We start from the raw sequence: 16,188 nt of genomic DNA on the forward strand, positions 1-16,188 counted from the left end.
ATTTGATGCGATAAGCCACACAGCAGCAGGCAACCTGGGCCCACGCTTTATACTTCTTGAAGTCTTGGCACAGATAGACTTCACGTTAAAAATGCCAGGGCCGGCGCTGTGGCACAGTGGGATAAGCTGCCACCTGCGACGCCAGCATCCCCTATGGGTGCTGGTTCATGTCCCAGCTGCTCCACTTCCAGTCCAGCTCCCTGCTAATGCACCTGGGAAGGCAGCAGTAGATGGTCTAAGTGCTTGGGCCCCTGCCACCCATGTAGAAGAGATCTGGATGAAGTTCCAGGCTGTAGGCTTTGGCCTAGCACAACCACAGCTCTTGCGGCCATTTGGGGAGTGAACCAGCAGATGGAAGATCTCCCTCTGTCTATTTCTCCTTTGTAACTCTGCCTTCTAGATAAATAATTTTTTTAATGTTAACATATCACAGACATGTGCAGACAATGCTTTGTCAATGACAGAGCATGTATGTGGCAGTGGTCCCACCAGATCACGATGGGGCTGGAAACTACCACTTAGTGGAGTCGCAGCCAGACCCTAAGGCTGCAGCTCAGTGTGCCCCTCCTACGTGTGTGGCAGTGCTGGTGTGAACTCACCGTCTGCATCGCTGGCCACACGGCACACATGGCTACCCACAGTGCATAACTGGTAAAGAAAATAAATGACTATATTCTTGGGTTATGTATTTCATTTTTTTTAAAGGATTTATTTATCTTACTTGGAAGTCAGACTTACACACAGAGAGAAGGAGAGGCAGAGAGAGAGGTCTTCCATCCGCTGGTTCACTCCCTAATCGGCTGCAACAGCTGGAACTGTGCCAATCCGAAGCCAGGAGCCAGGAGCTTCTTCCAGGTCTCCCACATGGGTGTAGGGGCTCAAGGACTTGGGCCATCTTCTACTGCTTTCCCAGGCCATAGCAGAGAGCTGGATCAGAAGAGGAGCAGCCTGGACTCGAACCGGCACCCATTTGGGATGCTGGTACTGCAGGTGGCGGCTTTACCTGCTACGCCACAGCGCAGGCCCCTAATTTTATTTATTTATTTTTTTAAAGATTTATTTATTTGACAGGCAGAGTGGCAGAGAGAGAGAAAGAGATATCGTCTATCCTCTGGTTCATTCCAAAGGCCATCAGCTACTTCCTTCCCAGGCACATTAGCAGGAAGTGGGATTGGAAGTGGAGCATCCATGCTCGAACCAGTGCTCTGATCGGGGATGCTCAAAGGCCTGGACCTCAGCCCTGCCTGGGAGCACCCCGGGCAGCAGGCAGCAGGATGAGCCAAATGGGACTTGAGTGCCCACGCTGGGAGAAGCCCAGCAGGGGGCACCCAGGGAGGCTGCTGTCCAGGAGAAAGCAGGAGGGTGGAGCAGAATGGGGGCAGAGGGAGACCAGCTGTGGGAGCAACTGGGTCCCCAGTGGGGCCGGGTGGCTGTGCCTCTGCCCCAGGGCTCACAGTCCCGTTACACAGCTGGGAGACAAACCCCATTCTCCAAGGGCTTGCTGTGGTCTCCACATGGCTCCCGCCCAGGGGCCCATGTGCTGGCAGCTCTGTGGCACTGTGGCAAGATGGCCAGGATGTTCATGCAGAGACCAGCAGGCCCGGGAGGAGCTGCCCCAGAGGGAAGAAAGGAGCGCTCAGGAGGCGGCCTGGCCATCCCACAGGTGTCTGGCTGCCGTCCCGTCTCACCGTGGGCCCTCTCCTCCACACACATGCTCCTGCCACTCTGGCACCACCTGCCAGGAGGCTCTCGTCCCAGCCCAGCGCTGCTGCCGCTGGCCCCAGGCCCTTGAGCCTCCGGAACTGGGAGCCAAATGGCCCTCTTTCCTTTGCCAAAGCCCCCACCCCTGGGGTTTTGTTATAGTTCCGGAAAAGACATCAGAACCATCGCTGAGGGCTCCTCTGACCCAACTCAGGCCCACCGAGCCCAGGGAAGAGCTGAGACCTCAAGGGCTGCGGCTGCAGGAGAAGAAAGACCCCCCCTTGCAGGGCCTCCAAGGAGGAGTGTATGGCCCAAGGGCTGGCCCGGCTCAGAGCGCTGCAGGGCAGGAACCCAAGAGCACAGGGGATTGGGGCCATGGTACAACACGCAGGATGTAGTCTAGCAGAGCCTGGGGAGGGGGCATGGAACGGGCCCCTGAGGAGGGCTGCTCTGGGCACCTGTCAGGCAACCTCAGTGCTCGTACGGCACCTCCCAACTCCCAGGGCAGGCTCCTGGCTGCCCTCCGCCCCCTGCAGGTGCAGGGAGGGGCTGGTGCTTCCATGGCTTCTCAGGGCAGGGCATGGCAGTGGCCCTCCCATGCTGGGCTCACAGTGGGTGGGCACACCTGGTGGGCGGCCGGCCTCGTATGTGCCTTTGAGTGTGGCCAGCACACAGGTGCAATGACCTTCAGCCATGTGCCTTGGGTCGGAGCGGCGGCACTGGGAGGAGGGGTTGCCCTGGCCAGGACATGGGGCCACGTGTTCTTCCTGTGTAGCCTGCAGGAGGGGGCCTGGTAGCTGTCAGACCCCACTGAGTGCACCCTCTCTTGCAAGCTCAGGGGGTCTGGGCACCTGTGCCAGCACGCCCTGTAAGTGGGGTGGCCTCTTGGAGGTGTCTACTCCAGCCCATCAGAGCCGGGCAGTTTGGGGTGCCCTTGGGAATGAGCCTTTTTTTTAAAGATTTATTTTATTAATTTGAAAGACAGAGTTACAGAGAGAGGTAGAGACAGAGAGAGAGAGAAGTCTTCCACCCACTGGTTCACTCCCCAATTGGCCACAATGTGCGGAGCTGTGCCGATCCAAAGCCAGGAGCCCGGAGCTTCTTCTGGGTCTCCCACATGGGTGCAGGGGCCCAAGGACTTGGGCCATCTTCCACTGATATCCCAGAGCAGAGAGCTGGATCGGAAGAGGAGCAACCAGGACTCAAACCTGCGTCCATATGGGATGCTGGCACTTCAGGCCAGGGCTTTAATCCGCTGCGCCACAGCACTGGCCCCGGGGATAAGCCTTGAAATACAAATGTGCTTAATTCTGGTGATTCCGAATACAAGCAAAATGCTGTAACACTTGCATTTAAGATAGGCATTGCGTAATATAAAGAGGAACAACGAAATACATGATCACAGTTTAAAATGCCAATTTTCTTTACTTGGAATGATATTAGGAAGTCAATTTAAAACCCTTGTCAGGTTGAGAGAGAGAGAGAGAGACGGAAGGGAGAAAGCCAGAGGCTTGATACACATTCTTATAACTCTGTTCCCTGCATTTTGAACAAGAGACCCTGTATTTCCATTTTGCACTAGGCCCCAGGAGTTTCATACCTGCTCTGCCTACGGGCCAGCATTCCCCCAAGTGGGGGGCATGGATAATATCCTGGCGATCTGGAGACAGCCAGATGTTACAAGAGGTACTAACAGAGTGCACCTAAGGAGACTGGTTCCCAGGAATTCTCCCTTCATTCTTCCTCTGCAGACACCCCGGAGGGGCTGAGAGAAACCCCGCTGCTGACCACAGCCCCTGGCAGCCATGGCCACACGCAAATGCAGTGAAGGCTCAGAAGGCTGGGGAAAGCAAGGCAGAAATGGCTGGGGGCTGGGGGGGCGGGGCGAGGGGGCTGGGCTGGACCATGCGCCACCATGTCAGCTGGCAGAAGCCACCTGAAGATATCTGGAGCAATGGCTGGGTCGCCCCTTGGGGTGCCTACACCCCACATCACAGTACCTGGTTGGAGTCAGTTCCTCCACTTCCAATCCAGCACCCTGCTGATACACAACGAAGGAGGCAGCAGGGGTGGGGGGCTCAAGTAGTTGGGCCCCTGCCACCATGTGGGAGACCTGGATTGAGTTCCTGGCCCCGGCTTTGGCCTGCTCCAGCCCTGGCTACTGTGGGCATCTGGGCAGTGAACCAAATGATGGAAGATGGAAGATGGGTCTCTCTCTCTCTCTCTCTCTCTCTCTCTCTCTCTCTCTCTCTCTCTGCCTTCCTCTGTGTGTGTGTGTATGTCTGTCTCTGCCTTTCAAATAAAATGAAAATAAATAAATAAAAATTTTTTAAAAACTATCCCAAACAGAACAAGCCAAAGGCAAACGACAAAACTGGAGAAAATATTTCCACACATGTGATGGACAAAAGGTCCCTTATTTGAATGTGAAGGCTTTTCAGAGTTAACGAGAAAGAAACTAAAATCCCAGGAAGCTAAGGTGGGTCACAGGTGCACACACATACACACAAATGGTCTCCGTTTAAAAAATCTACACATGCCTAAGGATCTAAGCTCATCTGCCCAATAAACCCAAGGTGCAATAGGAAAATGCGGCCCAGCTGTGCCACCCGGTTGTCACAGTTGCAAAGGACTGGGGGGCACGCGCGATGGGCACCTGCTCCCAGGAGCACCAGCAGGTGGCGCCCTGCCTCAGGGAAGGCCCCGGCGCAGGGAGCCGGAGCAGCTGCCCACCTGTGGACCTGTGGGTGGACTTCTAGGAAGCGAGTTTGAGGAAATGACTACACATGAATGGCAGCCTCAGCTCTACGGCAGTCACCCAGCTCGCGGCATCTCTGACCTCTCACGGGGAAACGGGCTTTGTTCCCCGAGCAGGTCCTGCAGCGAAGCCAGTCCGGACAAAGGACGCGGCGGCCACAGCGAGGCGACCAGCGGCGCAGTGCCGTGCCGCGGTGAAAATGAGGCGGTAGATCACGGCTGGGAGAAAACCTTCGTGCGCCTTCATAAATCTAACCTAATGTTCCTTCGTAAATAAAACATCATCTGTGTTAAATATAGAACGTTTTAATAAGCAAAAATGTTACTTTTCGAGATTTAAGGAGGAGAAGGAGGCTGGAGTGGCGAGGGTGCCAGAATGGGTTGGAGGGGGGTGGTCTCAATGCTGGGGGATCCTCTGCACGCCCAGGCGGCTCCCACAAAGCACTCAGAGAGCAATTCCAAACCCTTTGGCCTCCAGGGAGTCTGAGATGAAGACGGGGTACCTCCATTCACCCCCACTTTCCTCCGTGAAGGGGGACAAACTGTCTTCCCCATGTGTGCAGAAAGGAAATCTCAGCCCGAGAGACGTCTCAACCGCTCTCACTCCCTCGCCACAGAGACCACCGTGATTGGCCCTGCCGCCTCTGACCTCCCTCCCAACCTTGCCGCCTGCCTACCATAACAGCCCATTTTCATTTCTCCAACAGTGCCCCAGGGCCTTTGCATCACCTGCTCTCTTAACCCCCAGCCCCCCCACAGGCACCACAATATCAGTCTCGGCTCCAAGGTCCTTCCCTGTGTCCTTGCTGGCTGCCCACTTCCTGCATGGGAGCGGAATAGCCCACTTTTCCCAGCCCTGCTTCCTTCTCCATCTCACAATCACTTTCTCCCTGCTCTTTATCATTATCTGAAGTTTCCCTGAGCACTGCCTGGGGCCCCTCCCCAGCAGTCAGAGCCTGGGCACAGGCTCTGGGTCCTGTCTCACTCACAGTAGTATCCCTGGCCTGGACACAACAGGGCAGGCTGTGGAACGGAAACAAAGCATGCACCAGGGCTCGGGGCTGGGCCCAGCAGGGCCAATGGGCACGCCCTGGCTCAACTCGCTGCCCAGGGCGGGCTGGGTAGCCCCATCCCACGTTGCAGCGGTGCCTTCTGGGACAGGGGGTTCCAAGGTTGCCATGACAGGGAAAAAGAAGCAGCGAGCTTCCTTGCACATGGGCCGTTAGACAAAACTGGCCGCACAGCCCCGAGCTAGCTGCAAGGGAGACTGGGAAGCAGAGTGGGGAACGGGGGTGTTGGATGAACTTTACCTGTCTGTCCCTTGCTGGGACCCTGACCTCAGCCAACCTTTCCCCATAAAGAGATCCTCAAGGGTGCCCCGTAGGCCAAGCTCACCCTCGATGAACGGGGAGCCACAGGGGACTGGTGCTGTGGTGTAGCGGGTAAAGCCACCGCCTGTTGTGCCGGCATCGTATATGGGCGTCAGTTTAAGTGCTGGCTGCTCCACTTCTGACCCAGCTCTCTGCTAATGTGCCTGGGAAAGCAGCGACAGACGGCCTGAGTGCTTGGGCCCCTGCACCTACATGGGAGACCCTGAAGAAGCATCTGGCTCCTGGCTTCGCACTGGCCCAGCCTTGAATGTTGTGGCCATTTGGGGAGTGAACCAGTAGATGGAAGATCTCTCTCTGTGTCTCTCTTTCTAACTGTTCTTTTCAAATAAATAAAATAAATATTTTTTAAAGATTTATTTTATTTATTTGAAAGATAGAGTTACAGAGAGAGGTAGAGACAGAGAGAGAGAGATCTTCCATCCACTGGTTCACTCCCCAAATGGTCACAACGGCCGGAGCTTTGCTGATCCGAAGCCAGGAGCCAGGAGCTTCTTCCGGGTCTCCCACGTGGGTGCAGGGGCCCAAAGACTTGGGCCATCCTCTACTGCTTTTCCAGGCCACAGCAGAGAGCTGGACAGGAGGAGGAGCAGCCAGGACTAGAACCGGCGCCCATATGGGATGCCGGCGCTGCAGGCACTGTGCCACAGCGCCAGCCCCAGATAGATAAATGGAGGGGGGGGAGGGAGAGGGGGAGGAGGAGGAGCCACAGGCTACTGGGCACAGCCAGGGTGGGGCCAGGCCTGCCACCACCCACCGCAGCCCCTCCCCCGGAGTCTGCATCCCGAGCCCCAGCCATTGGGACCTCACCACATCATGCTTCCAGAGCAGGATGGCCCTCCTCTGGGGACAAGCTAGGGCCACAAGGTCAGTGGTACTGGCCAGGCCTTTGAGGACTATGCGGGGCTGTGGCCCCAAGGTTCACCCACATCAGGGTGGGCGGGTCCACTGTGCATGGATCTCCCCAGGCTGCGCTGTGCTGATCAATGCAGGAGACACTCACCATACCTACAGTTTCAATCCCAGTGCAAGTTAATTACGGATCAGTTACCCACCAGGAGACAGGAGTAAGGAGTACACACAGGGACATGGAGGAATGCCAGCCCTTGGGCACTGCCGGCGGAAGCATGCGATGCTGTGGCTGCCCCACAGCACGGGCAGGGTTGTTTCTACAAAAACTAAACCTGGGGTCCACCACCGCAGGGCCTAGCAAGGCCCTCCTAGGCATCGACCCCGGGAATGGAAAAAGGATCTCAAACGGAAACCCACACACCAACGGTCACGGCTTTGCTCACAACAGCCGTAAGTCAGGGGCAAGCCCAGTGTCCCTCCAGGGATGAACGGATGAACAAAATGGAGTGGGTGGGGCTGGCACTGTGGCGTAGCGGGTAAAGCCACTGCCTGCAGTACCAGAATCCCATATGGGCATCGGTTCAAGTCCCAGCTGCTCCTCTTCCGGATCCAGCTCTCTGCCATGGCCTGGGAAAGCAGTAGAAGACAGCCCAAGTGCTTGGGCCCCTGCACCCACATGGGAGACCCAGAAGAAGCTCCTGGCTTCAGATCAGCTGCTCCAGCCGTTGCAGCCAATTGGGGAGTGAACCCGCGGATGGAAGACCTCTCTCTCTCTCTGCCTTGCCTTCTCTCTCTGTGTAACTCTGACTTTCAAATAAATAAATAGATATTTAAAAAAAAATTGAGGTGAATACCCAGTTGGAATATTACTCAGCCCTGGAAAATAAAAGACACACACGCACCTCGAGAGCCAACACCGTATGAGTTCACTTACTCAGAGGGGTACTCAGAGGGGTCGTGTTCAGAGGCAGAGAGTATAGTGGTGGTGCCAGGGGCTGCGGAGGTGGGGAGTGAGGAGTCAGTGCTTAAGGGGACAGAACCTCATTTCAACGGGATGAGAAGGAAGCTGGAGACGGAGAGTGGTGCTGGCTCCACAAGGTGAGCACGCTTGGCACCACGGAATGTGCGCTTAAACATGGTGAAGACAGGAACCTTTATGTTCTGTGTGTTCTACCACAGTTAGAACATTCTACCGGAACAAAGTCATTCAACATCCGGGGCTTCATTCGCATCCGCCACACGCCAAATGAACTAGAGCCAGGGTAGCTCAGGAGCCACCGACTGGACAGGATGGAACGAGCACCTCTGCACCACCACCAAAGGTCATCTCTCCAGCAGTGCCACCTGCCCAAGACCACCGCAGAGTCCCCATAGCTTCAGCTCTGCCTTCTCCTGGGTGGGCAACGCCAGCTGGAGCTTGCCTGGTTGTGGAGGGGGGAGTGGAGCTCAAATCCCAAACACGCACTCCCCCTCCTCCCCGAGTCTCCCTGAGCCATGCCGCTGGCCCTGCAGGATCCACCACTGTGTGTAGGACAACAAACATTTGCCAAAGGAGTAAATGCACATCTGTGTGCCCGGGAAAAATAAGCATGGGCCAGCCATTCTCTCTCAACTGCTGGATTTATCCCTAGGAATCTTGTTGTTGTTGTGATGATAACCTGTAACTTTAGAACTTTTAAGGGGCCGGCGCTATGCGGCTGTGCGGTAGGTTAAGCCTCCGCCTGCAGTGCTGGCATCCCATATGGGCACCAGTTCAAATCCTGGCTGCTCCACTTCTGATCTAGCTCTCTGCTGTGGCCTGGAAATGCAGCAGAGGATGGCTTAAGTCCTTGGGCCCCTGCATCCATGTGGGAGACCCAAAGGAAGCTCCTGGTTCTTGGCTCTGGATCAGCCCAGTTCTGGCCGTTGCGGCCAGTTGGGGAGTAAACTGGTGGATGGAAGACCTTTCTCTCTCTGTCTCTCCCTCTGTTACTCTGCCTTGCAAATAAATAAATATCTATTAAAAAAGAGAAAAGCAAACAAAAAACTTTGGTATTTCTCATGCTTTTCTGGAAACTCACTGTCTCATCCAAAATGGGTACAACTGGCTCACAAGAGTATGAATGAACCAAAGTCAACTGCTAAAACAGAGAACCTTCTAGACCTTGGAGCAGCTGCCTGTGACAGGGACCTTCACACCAGGGCAAAGGTGGGCCTGGCCCCAGCCTCACAAAGGAGGATGCCTGACTCCCAGGGAAAGCTTCTGCCTGCACTGTGGCTGAGCTAATTACCACCAGCGTCAGGAAAGCAAGGCTACACTTCACTTAGAGACGGAAGACACACCCACCTCCAATATCTCATTTAACGCTCACAACACATCCTCCAGATAGAAACCATGGGGTTTGGCTGTGTCTGTCCCCTACGGGTTCATGAGCCAGGAGCTCAGGCCCACAGTGTGGCGAGGTTGGTGGAGGAGGCCGAGTGAGTGGGAGGTGGTGGGGTTACTGGGGATTAGAAGGCACTGTATCTGCGGAGTGAGCAAGCTGTTCTTTCTGGAGGGATCTGTTACAACAGAACAGCCTGTCCCTCAGGCCCCTGTCTGGCTGCCCATCTCACCCTATGATAACTCCCTCCCACACGCATGCCTGCTGTGATGTCACCCACCACGAGGCCCTCGCCAGAGGCCGAACCAGCGGGGCCACCGACCTCGGACTTCCAGCCTCCGACACTGTGCTAACCAAACCCCGCCAGCACCCAGGCCCAGGTGTGGCCTTGGTCACTCCACCTCATCACTCTAACGATGTCCCCCGGGGCCAGCTGACTTTACTAAGGAGAGGGGTTAGCTGTGGCTCGTGACTCCCTGGAGGCCTACCATCCCTCAGTTCGGCCTCGGGGGATGGCACTGTGGCTGGCAGAGTGCCAAGGTGGCACAAGATACCCCATAGCAAGAGAACGGGTGCATGTGTGGGCATCTGTGCCACCAGGGCCCAATCACAGGAGCTGCACCCTGGTGACCTAAGCCACTCTGATCACCCCCAGAAGGCCCCGCCTATAAACACCATAACCGAATTAAGTTTCCATATAGTCAAATCCAAGCAGAAAATCTGTTGGAGTGAATGCAAAAGCGACTAACACAGAAATTACTGACCCATTTCAAAGATGAGAAAACCAAGGCTCACAGACTGCAGCAGCATTCCCACCGGCACAGCTGGAAAAGGTGAGGGTAGAAGTGGACCTGGACTCTAATTCCAAGCACAGTCCTGTTTTCTACAGAGTTGCAAGACAGTGTAATGCTTGGTGGGGGGGTGGGAGGGGAACAGGGGTGAGGGAGACAGACAAGGTTCTACGCCTTCTCGTCTTACAGGTTCAGAGCAAAGATTTCTGAAGATGTTGCCTGATGAGCAGCCAGCACACAGAGCTGGCACATAGTCACCCATTAGGAGCTCAGCACTGGCACTCATGCTTTTATTATTATTATTATTATTATTATTATGACATTAAATGCATCTTCAAAATGAATACGAGATTAAGTGTGGCCACGGTCTGCAGAATAAAACACACACTTCAGAAGCAAAAGCCCCCAGCCCACTTTGCAGCGGAAGAGGTGGAGTTGTAGAGGGGGCGACGGCTCGTCCACGCAGGCCAACAGCAAGGTGCACGCTGGGTCAGGAGTGCCTGCTCAGCGCTCAGCCGGCTCAGTCCTCCCTCCTGCCATCGCTGGCTCTTCTCCCGGGGGGCCTGGGACTCCGACCACGTGCCAGTGGGTCCCCAGGAGCTCACCAGTTGGCTCAGAGAAGCAAAGCTGAGTGCCCCTTGCTGCCCTCCTGCAGCTGGATCTGGGAAGCACCTCGTGGTGACACGCTCCATTCTGCTCTAGACCTTCCTGACCGCCATCTCCAGCCCTCTGTAAGTCCTGGCCTCGGCTCACAGACCGCTCCCCGCCAATCGCCCACTCACGGGTCCCTCAAGTTCAAGGCTACAAGGTCCTTGACCAGGCTTTCTCTGTCCCAGCAGGACGACGCTCCCTGGACGCCTGCATTTGGAAGGCTGAACACCCACATCCCCAGAGTGGCTCGGGTCAGCATGAGCCGGGGAGAGAGGAGGGGTCTCCCCACTGCACACAGCAGGTGCCCAGCCCGTGGTGAGGGCCAGCCCTGCCTCACTCAGCGTTGCCTCACTCAGGACAGGCACCCCAGGAGACTCAGGTGACACAAGGACACCTGTTCAATAGCCCAGGCTCACGAGGAGAAAGGAACCCCCTCTTCAATCTTCAGTCCCTCTGACAACGTCAAGGGGAAGTCGGGACTGGTGCCTGTCCATTCTAACAGACACTCAGCTGCCTCGTCACAGGAAGCGGGCAAACATCAAGAGAATGGGTATGCTGACGACCGTGGAGCGTGAGAAACGGCTTAGCCCGCCAACAGGCTTGCTGAGGCAGAAATGCTGCCCCCTTGTAGGTGAGCGCACTGAGGCTTAGGAAGGCTGGGGACGCTCACGCCTGCTCACCTGGGCACCCCTCCCCGCCTGACAGCCTCTCTGGCTCCGCCCTCCCCCAGCCTCGCCCCCCGCCCCCCAGTCCGCCCGCCTCCGCGGCCACACTCACGATGTTCATGAGCGTGAGCAGGTACTTCTGCACGTGCTCCTTCCCGTGGAACTGCACCACGGAGTCGTCCACACCCAGCAGGACCTCGATGTTGTAGTCGTCGTCCGTGGCGTGCCTGCGCGCCCTCCGCCGCGAGCTGTTCACGCGCTCCTCCATGACGCCCAGCGCTCGGCTGAGGCCGTCCAGGCTGCCTGCCAAGGTCCCTGCAAGGGAAGGACCCAGCCTTCAGCGGCGGCCAAGCTCTCTGCAGGATGCAGCTCAGCACAGCGCCCTGAACTCAGGTGCCCAGTTCACAGAAGAGCAAGCTGAGCCCCAGGGACGGGCAATGGGGACTTGCCAAGTGGGCTCCCACTCCGCAGGCTCAAACCAACACCTCGGTGGCTTCAAGGCTGGCCCTTTCCCCAGCTCCTGACAGCAAGGGCCACGGTGCCCCCGTGAGATTACCACAGCTGTGGGAAGTCCGGGACTGGCACCCAGAAACAGAGGCCAAAGCACAGCCCAGAGTGAGAGTGGGCAGAGCTGGGTCGCTCCACCTACTCACACACTCCCAAGGGGTGGGCATCCCAGGTGCCACGGCCCCATTAAAACTGGGAAACCAAGGCTCAGAGCGGATAGCGTGTGTCCCACAGCCCAGCCCCCTCCCAGGCCTTCCGCTCAGGCTCAGGCCCCTCCTCCTGTCCAGGCCTCCCCCATCCCCCACCGGGTGAAATGCACCTGCCACTCGTGCTAAGATGGTGCATGGACCAAGGTTAGCGCCTCTCAGGACAGCTCCCCCAGTCTGCCCCCATAGGCCCAGCACTTGGCTATGTGGGCAGCCAGACCAGGGCCCCAGGATGTCGTTCTCACAGTCCACACAGCTGAGGCTTCTGCCTTCCTGCTGGGTCTGGAGTGCTCCCGGGACCCGCGTGCCCGTTCTCAGCCATCCTCTGCAGCCCTCTGGGGGGGTGGCAGCCAAGCTGGGCGGGCTGGTGCTCTGCCATGGATGGCAGCCTCAGTCACACGACCCAGTGCCCGCCGAGCCTGGGCGCCAGGGCCCTGGCTGGCAGCCTCCCGAGCCAGGCCCTTACTCCAGGGTCCTGCTTCCCTGAGGTCTTCCCAGGGCGGGTGCTCCGAGGCTCCTGTCCTTGGAAGCACTAAGAACCACAGGTGACACCACCAACCCCTGGGTAGGGTCCGGGTCCGGGTCCAGCCTCCCTGCAGCCTGGGTGTGGGGGGAGAGCCCAGCCCAGCTGTCTCTGCTCCCGCCACAGCACCTCCACTCTTCTCATTTGTCCCCTCTACCCACCACGGATAAGAGCAGGGGCCACACCACACAGGTCAGGGCAGCTCTGACAGGCTCTGGAGGTGGCCCAGCCACTCACCCAGCTTGGCACCAGGTCGCCCCCTCCACCTGGCCCCAGGCACACATCTCCTCATCCAGTGCTGACCACAGGCATCTCAGGTGTGAGGCCTTGTCCCCATTTCACAGCTGGGAAGACCGAGTCTCAGCCGGGAGCTCTCGCCTTCCCCCCGCTGCTTGCCTCAGAGCTGCAGGTAGGAGGCAGGGGCCCGCGGTGGGCAGCACCCTGGGGAGGAGTGGAAGTGGAAGCAGATGAGGGCTTTGGCAGAGAGGAGCAGGCAGCTGGGGGCAGGGCTGAGCAGCGGCCTAGGTTTCTGTCCCTCACGCTCACACATATGCACATACATGTGCACACACATGTGCTTGCACACACGGATGCACTGGCAAGTGCCGCTCTGGGGCCAGCAGCCCCAGGGGCAGTGCCTGTGCAGAATGCAAACACTCAGCTCGGCGGCCCACAGCGGACCAGGGCCAGCCCTGGACTCCCTGGGGACGTGCCGATGCCTTCCACCTTGCCGAGGGGGCTGAGGAATTGCCGCTCTATTTTTATACATTTATTTCTCTGCCTTTCCCATGAGCAGGACAGCTGCTCACCTTCAGAACCACCTTGGGAGGCAGGAAGACAGTAATTTCCACGGAGAACTCTTCCCCTGGGAAACAGACTGGCTGTCCCCTTCCGCCCCTGCGAGTGGAGGGCCCCACACAGGGCACAGCCAGGCCACGGAGGCCCCTCGGCAGGGCCAGCAAGGTCTTTAAGAAACACCTAATTTGGTTGACAGTTTTGAAAGCTGAATGCGTTCATGTTTTTTTAAAAAATCTAGAATATCCCATCTCTCTTGAGAAATCAGGAGGTAGGGCCACCCTCTGGGGTAACCTTGGTCTATAAACTGGGGGCCTGGGTTACTGCCGTCTGTCTGCCGCCTCCTTCCATGCCTCCTGTCCTCGCAGGCATCACTGTGTGCCCCCAACCCTCACCCTGGAGTCCCCTGCAGGGACACCCCAGACACCCCGACAGGAAGACATGGAGGCTGCCGTCGGGCCGGAGCTGGGCCGGGGCCCACCGCGAAGCTGCTTAGGCAGGCACAGCCTCCAACTCAGCGGCATGCTACAGGTGCGTGCAGAAGGGCGGAGAGTTCTAAAAAGGCTTTGGAAATGCGATTCCACCTCAAGCAGAATTATTAGTATTGCACCACTATTTTCTGTTTTTGTTTTTTTTTTTTAAGACATTTATTTATTTGAAAGGCAGAGCAACAGAAAGGGACACACACACATACATACACACACACACACATACACACATGGGGTGGGTGGGCGTTAGGCAGGGAGTCTTCCATTCACTGGTTCACTCCTCAAATGGCTACATCAGCCAGGTCTGGGCCAGACTTAAGTCAGGAGCCAGGAACTCCGTCGTGTTTTCCCACATGAATGGCAGGGGCCCAAATACTTGGGTCATCACCTTCTGCCTTCCCAGGCCCATCAGCAGAAAACTGGAAGAGCAGCTGGGACTCAAATTGGCACTCTGATTGGGGGTGGCAGCATTGCAAGTTGTGGCTTCACCACTGTGCCAGTGCCAGCCCCAGGACCCTACCTTTTCCATCTGTGACTAAAGAGTTCGCTAGTTCCCGGCATTTCCTGTGTCTGAGGACCCTTCCTGAAGGCAGCAGGAAGCATCCACAAGCCATCCCCACTTTCAGAGTGTCTGGAATGGAAGAGAAGGCCCCCACCAAAGAACTCATCAGCAGCTTGGTGAGAAAACCGGATGGAGGGAACAGAACTCCTCCCCAGGGAGTGAGGAAGCCACAGCCAGCCAGGGAAGCAGGGAGCAGGCAGGTCAGAGCAGCCAAGATCACCCACAATCCTAGATGGCAAAGCACACTGCCTGCACCACTGAGTACGAGGGCTGAGGGCTGCACCTGCCAATGTCCTGGGAGTGGCCCAGCCTTCTCAGGATATGCGCTGTCTCAGCCATCAGCCAGGTCCCCACACCGACTGCACCCTGTTCTTACGCTTGTCCCCATTTCAGTTATGCTGTGGTTTGGCTGTGGTATGAGTGCACCCCCCACCCCCTCCCTGCTGAGGTTCATGTGATGTAGGCTTGGTCCCCAGTGGGGTGGCTGCTGTTGAAGTCATGGAGTCTTTAAGAGGCGGGGCCCGGAGGGAGGTCCCAGAGTCCCTGGGGCTCCGCTCTCAAGAATGGGTCATCACAGGAGTGAGTCGAGTCTTGTGGAACTGGATTAGTTCCCCAAGAGCAGGTTGTTCTGGGAGTAGCCAGGACCTTCTGTCTGGCTTTCTGTCCCCCGCATGTCCCACCACTGCGATGCCAACCTTGGCACTGTGATGCCGCCATGGGACCCTTGCCAGGAGGCCAGCACCATGCTATCTGAGCCTTCCAGCCACCAGAACACAAGCCACAGGAGTCTCTTTTCTTCAGCCATTCGCCAGCACCAGACGCTTGGTGACAGCAACACCAGACAGGTGGCAAGGAACAAGAGGAGCAGAATGATAAGACGATCAGAGCGCTCGGTCAAACCACATGGCCTGGGGCCTGCAGCCAGGCCTTTGGGTCAGATCCTGTGGCTCTGCACTTCCTCAGCACCAAGGGTTAGCCTGGGAAAGCAGCACACTGAGCCTGGAGACGCAGGATGTGGGCCTGGGTCTGCAGCCCCAGGAGCATCAGTGGCAGGCGCCAGCTCAGCAATGTCAAGGGCGCCTGGGTATCACTACCCCCTGTGAAATACCTCAAGCCCCTTGGCTGGGCCAGCCCCTTCACCTGGATTGCCCTGTCTGCTGCTGCCCAAACTGAAGCCCTTACCAGGCCTTGCAGGAGCCCCCTGCAAGGCCCAGGGGAAGCGATCTTCAGTCCTCGAAGTTGAGCTCTTGCTACCACTGAGGCTGCCCCCAGAGCCCCTGCAGGCGGGGACGCGCTTGCTCCCCACTGGCACCCGCAACCACTCACAGCACACACCACTGGGAGGCGAGAGGCACAGCCCAGTGCCATGCACTGTGCCTGCTCTATGCAATGACCTTGCCCTCTTTTCTCCTGCCCTTCAGATGTCAGCTGAAGTGTCAGCTCCTCAGGGAGAACGTTCCCTTATTTCTCCCTAAATTGAGACAGCCTCTCCCCCACCTTTCTCTCTATAGCCTGCCAGTAAGGGCCCATGGCATGTCGCAGAGAGAGGCCAAAGGGTCAGGAAACCTCCATTTCCCTACTGCCCCACAGACAGGAGTGTGGCAGGGATGCAGAGAGGGGTCAGGGTCCTCGTGGGAGCAGGGAGTGGGGCTGGCAGGATGGGCAGGTGCAGCAGGGCCAGGCAGGCCAGACTGGGGTGGGAGGGAGGGGGAAACAAAGTACAATGACAGGCAGAGGGCCTTGTGCTGGGACAAAACCCAGCTACGGATTACTCGTGCAAGGCACAATGACAGAAGTGGCTAAAACAAATGGGACGAATAAACACGTGCCATGTAACTGCCAACAAAAAGAAGCTGGGTGTTATCGTAGTCAGGGGAATCCACGACATTCAGGGGGATGGGCTGATAAATACTCATGGCAAAGACAAGAAGACATGCAG

At 57.2% G+C, this 16,188-nt stretch overlaps 1 protein-coding gene across 3 annotated transcripts in view; it reads right to left on the reverse strand.

Moving 5' to 3' along the window:
- ADAMTS2 (ADAM metallopeptidase with thrombospondin type 1 motif 2) overlaps positions 1 to 16,188 on the reverse strand; it is a 234,129-nt gene that overhangs the window by 85,070 nt on the left and 132,871 nt on the right. For all 3 annotated transcript variants that reach the window (XM_062188545.1, XM_062188544.1, XM_062188543.1), the window contains exon 4: positions 11,281 to 11,483. In XM_062188545.1, coding sequence (XP_062044529.1) covers positions 11,281 to 11,483 — 203 coding nt within the window. The remainder of the gene's footprint in view (positions 1 to 11,280; positions 11,484 to 16,188) is intronic.

The sequence above is a fragment of the Lepus europaeus genome, chromosome 4, assembly GCF_033115175.1.
Source record: "Lepus europaeus isolate LE1 chromosome 4, mLepTim1.pri, whole genome shotgun sequence".
Classification (NCBI taxonomy): domain Eukaryota; kingdom Metazoa; phylum Chordata; class Mammalia; order Lagomorpha; family Leporidae; genus Lepus; species Lepus europaeus.